Source organism: Ochotona princeps, chromosome 1 (assembly GCF_030435755.1).
Source record: "Ochotona princeps isolate mOchPri1 chromosome 1, mOchPri1.hap1, whole genome shotgun sequence".
NCBI lineage: Eukaryota > Metazoa > Chordata > Mammalia > Lagomorpha > Ochotonidae > Ochotona > Ochotona princeps.
Window position 1 is genome coordinate 118263222 of NC_080832.1, and position 5458 is coordinate 118268679.

Genomic DNA, 5458 nt, shown 5'->3' on the forward strand with positions numbered 1-5458 from the left:
CAAAGCTAGACCCAAGGAGGTGAAAATATAAACAAAATTACAAATTATATAAATTTAACAAAATTACTGAACACATAATGGAGAGATTGCTGTCTTAGAATTAGATATAATTAGTTATGGGAGAACTCATGGAGCATCAAATAAAACTAAAAAAAACTGAGTAAATTATAATAAACAAGTATAAAATATGTATATAAAGATGTCAAACAAATAAACAACAGATTTTCATTAACAGCCTCCTTGCAGCCTCCTTAGCACACTTCAATACAGGATGAAGGTTAACAGACATTAAACTCAGTTTAATGTTACAGTTTTGAAGATGCAATCACATCTACTTTTTATTTAATAATCACTAGGACAGGCAGATACTTATCATCAGGTTTATTCTTTTGAATAGGAAATTCAGACTCAGAAATAATTGCTAAAGTCAATAGGCTTTAATTTGTAGTTCTATCAAGGAAACCATAACCATCTGATACCAGCTCCTTCACATTACTTAACAAAATTACTCAATAACATTGTTAATGACCAACCAATGACTGTTTTATTACTCCTCATTACTCCATCATTTTACCACTATGTTCCATAGGGAGAAAAATTGAACACAATGGCACTAATGAATGAAAGCCACCCTGAAGAGTTCATTCTACTCGGCTTTGCTGACCAACCTTGGCTCCAGCTCCTAATCTTCATTGTTCTGCTCATCACATACCCCATGGCCTTGCTGGGAAACATCGCCATCATCCTGGCGTCCAGGTTAGACCCCCGGCTCCACAGCCCCATGTATTTCTTCCTCACCAACCTCTCCTTCTTGGACATGTGTTACACCACCAGCATTGTCCCTCAGATGCTGTTCAACCTGGGAACCTCTAAGAAGACAATCAGCTATGTGGGCTGTGCGAGTCAGCTTTACATCTTCAGCCTAATGGGAGGCACTGAGTGTCTGCTCTTGGCTCTTATGTCCTTTGATCGCTACGTGGCCATCTGTAGACCTCTGCACTACACCCTCATCATGAATCGGCGTATGTGCATCCTGTTAGCGTCCATTGTGTGGCTCAGTGGAATCACCTATGCAGTCTCAGAGGCCACTCTCACACTACAGTTGCCCCTGTGTGGTGTCAATACACTAGATCACTTGCTGTGTGAGATCCCATTTCTGATAAAAACAGCCTGTGGTGACAAGAGGGCTAATGAGCTGATACTCACTGTGGCGTGCAGTTTTATGGCAGCTATTCCTATATGCTTCATCATTGTTTCCTATGCTCACATTGGACGTGCTATATTTAAGATTAAGTCTGAAGGACGAAAAAAAGCCTTTGGGACATGCTCCTCTCATCTCATTGTTGTTGTCTTATTTTATGGACCAGGCATTAGCATGTACATTCAACCACCTTCCACCATCTCAAGGGACCAGCCCAAGTTCATGGCTCTCTTCTATGGAGTAGTGACTCCAACGCTAAATCCCTTCATCTACACCCTGAGGAACAAGGATGTAAAAGAAGCATCAGGACACCTAATGAGAAGTATTTTCAGTTCCAAGTCATGCTTCTTAAACATCAAATGAAATTATTTGACCCATAGAGAACCTTTGGATAGGTTTCTCTAATAAATCATTCTTGATTTACAATCAAATTTCATGCTACATGTCCTTCTTGCAAAATAGTTCATGCTTATTTTTCCCTTGTAGTCATGTTAGGCAAGGATTGTATCAGTTAATATTCACCAAAATGATCACTGATTTTTAAAAGCACATTAAAATACTTCTTTTTTTGGCCAACACTGAAACAGAAAACACATTAAGTGGCAAATACATGATATGAATTCAAATTTTTCAGCATACAACAGCATAACTACAGCGTGTCATCTGTGAAACGTTATCTCATTCTTCAACTTGCCCTGTACCTCAGTAATTATCCTAATTTCACTGTAAACTCAGGATGAAGCCCAGTATGTTTTTGAAGAATAATGTAGTTATCATCCTCAATTCATACAGATGCTATCATTTCTTTGGAAAAACCTTTTTAGGATTAGCCGCATTGATGCCCATTCAGACAGTTACAGCCCATAACAGGGTGCTTGGGTTCAATTCCTGCCTCTGACTATGACTCTCTCTTCAAATTTACCCAGACTCTGGTAGGGAGAGTGATGGTACAAGTAGTTGGGTTACTACAACACCCAGATGGGACACTTGGATTGACTGTCCATCTCCTATCTTTGTCCTCAGCCTGGGGACATTGCAGGCATTTGAAGAGTGATTCAGTTGATGGGAGTGTCTCTTGCTGGCTCACTCTATCTCTCTATTTTTATCTCTGTGTCTGGGTCTCTCTGCTTCTAAAATAAGTAAGGTAGAAGCTCTCTCTCATTCTCTTCTTCCTATTATATAACACTCTCAAATAAAAATAAATTACAAAAAGTTGAAAGTTCTAATAGTGTAGAATTTGCACTGAAAACTTAAAACTTTGTCATTAAACATGTTTTTGAAAACAAATCAATGAATTACACAGTTTTTTGGAGTTGAACTGCTACTATAAGAATTTAATATGATATGATGTAGCCTAGAATTAAGATGGTGGAAAAGGGTATGGACACGTTTAAACAGACCGAGAATCATTAGACAGGGTGAAGCAGAGAGGGCAAACTCCAGAAAATAGCAGAGGAAAGGCCGAGGGCAGAAGGGCATGTAGAAATTCACGGTTGTGAGAAAACAGTGGAGACAAGAGTGTGAATTTGCAAAGACCAGATAGCCCAATGGCGCTCAATTAGAAGAGATCCTATAGGTCAACATATGTCCAAGTGGCTCTCAGATCTAAGAGCCAGTAGGGCCCAACAAGAGTAACACCAACATCAACCCTGTTATTTAGGACACCTGGTATATCTCTAATCCTGGGAACTTCCAGAACTGGAAGTCAGAGAAAGTTTGTAGACAATGTTGCAGGAACAGCAAGAGATTATAAGAGGTGGAGAGTAAAAAAGTCAGGATCTGGGGGCTATGGAGACTGTGGGGAAAGCCTAACGCAACATTCCAGAGCAGAAGCTCACTGCGGGGAGTGGCACAAGCGACTACAAAAGAAGAGCTGGGTACCAAGTGCAATAAGTAAAATTGAAGTGTAGAGCTGTGGGTGGCACAGGTAAGAAACCTGCCCTGGACCTGGCGGCGTGGCCTAGCGGCTGAAGTCCTCGCCTTCAACACCCCGGGATCCCATATGGGCGCCAGTTCTAATCCCGGCAGCTCCACTTCCCATCCAGCTCCCTGCTTGTGGCCTGGGAAAGCAGTCGAGGACGGCCCAATGCATTGGGACCCTGCACCCGTGTGGGAGACCTGGAGGAGGTTCCTGGTTCCCAGCTTTGGATCAGTGCGCACCAGCCGTTGTGACTCACTTGGGGAGTGACTCATTGGATGGAAGATCTTCCTCTCTGTCTCTCCTCTCTGTATATCTGACTTTGTAATAAAATAAATAAATCTTTAAAAAAAAAAAAAAAAGAAAAAGAAAAAGAAACCTGCCCTACGAAAAGAACCTGATAACCAGAAGTACAATAATCAAGAGCAAAAGAAAAGACAGTCACTGTGAATATTATTGAAAACTCCCCTGCAAAGGGGCAGAAGTCTTGTCCCATCTGGGTTAACTGAGGAATACACTGAGACAATAGGGGATAACAAACTTTAAAACCTTGCTATAAAGTTTCTTTAATAGACAAGAAGCACACACAGGAATTTTTTAAACATGTCACACAAGAAATAGCAACACTGAAGCAAAATCAAGTGGAATTACTAGAAATGAAAGGCACAATAGAACAAGGTAAAAATTCACTGGCAAATCTCAATAACAGAATGAAGAAGGCAGAAGAAAGAATCTGAGAACTGTAAGATGTTTATTACCACAATAGGGAAATGATCAAAAAGCTGGAAGAAATGAGTCAAACTAAGAAAAGTATTCAAGAATTAGTGGACACTAGGAAAAGGCCAAATAGGGCCTGGTGCCGTCGCCTAGTGGCCTAAGTCCTCATCTTGAACTCACGGGGATACCATATGGGTGCCGGTTCTAATCCCGGCAGCTCCACTTCCCATCCAGCTCCCTGCTTGTGGCCTGGGAAAGCAGTCGAGGACGGCCCAAAGATTTGGGACCCAACACGCGTGTGGGAAACCCGGAAGAGGTTCCTGGTTCCCGGCATTGGATCGGCACGCACGGCCCGTTGCGGTCACTTGGGGAGTGATTCATCAGATGGAAGATCTTCCTCTCTATCTCTCCTCCTCTCTGTATATCTGACTTTGTTATAAAAATGAATAAATCTTTTTTTAAAAAAAGGTCCAATACAAAAGTTATGGGAGTTCCAAAAGGTGCAGGAAGATAATCTGGATTTAAAAATATATTTAATTAAATAATAAAGTAAAATTTATCTAATCTGGTGAAGGATTTGGGAAGCAACATTTAGCAGGGACACAGAACTTCTAACAGGGTTGACCAAACGCAATATCCACTACAACACATGATAATCAAGCTCACTTAAACTGAAGATAAGGAAAAGATCCTTAAGAGCACAAATGAAAAACAGCTTTTGACCTATAAAGGAATGGCAATCAGACTTACAGCTGACATTCACAGGAAATTCTATAGGCCAGAAGAGAATGGAGCGACATATTCCCGATTTTAAAAATAAAAAAATTTTGGCTCCGGACAACATATCCAGCAAAACTTTCCTTTGTCTTTGAAATTAAATAAAAATTGTCCACAGTTAAGAACAGTGGACCTACACAGGATACCTAAACATGTTTTCTTGACAAAGAGGAATGGCACACACCAAACAAAGGCAAATATGAGAACATCCCATAAACATATAAAATAACAGACGATTAAGTTAATGAACAATCCATTGCTACAGTGATTAGGATCAAATTGCCACCTAGTTTTATTAACCATGAATATAAATGGCTTAAATTCAGCAATCAAATGTCAGAGCTTAGTAGACTGAGTAATAAAAAAAAAACTCTTTGTTGCCTATAGGATACATATCTCACCAACAAAGATCTGCAAAAGCTATCTCATTGGTTTTGATTGTTGTTGGTTTCAGTTCTTCCAGTTTTTTTCTCATTCAATTCTTCACTGACTCATAAGTCATACAGTAGCACCATTTCTTCAGGAGAATTCTTGATAATCTTTTTCATTTCTTCAGCGACACATTGGTCATTCAGTAACATGTTATCTAACTTCATGGCATTGTAAATTTCTCCTTCTCTTCCTGCTGTTGATTATGTTTTGAAGCTTTTCATTTAAAGGGATGTATAGTAACTGCAATGTAGATTATCATATGCAGATATAAGGATGGAATTCAGTAGGCAGATCTACTTCCATATCAAAGATAGACTCCCTATGAAACTGTTAAGTACATCTTGACAATAGAATATCTGACATCCTGCCAGTACCCATGCTTGCAGTGATGGACTTATGACTATTTATGAAGA

The 5458-nt window shown here is 39.9% G+C and overlaps 1 protein-coding gene across 1 annotated transcript; it reads left to right on the forward strand.

The window, feature by feature from the left end:
* Positions 1–607: 607 nt before the first annotated feature.
* Positions 608–1564, forward strand: LOC131481402 (olfactory receptor 2B6-like). Its single transcript, XM_058670175.1, has one exon. It carries the CDS (start codon positions 608–610, stop codon positions 1562–1564), a length of 957 nt encoding a protein of 318 aa, XP_058526158.1.
* Positions 1565–5458: the final 3894 nt, after the last annotated feature.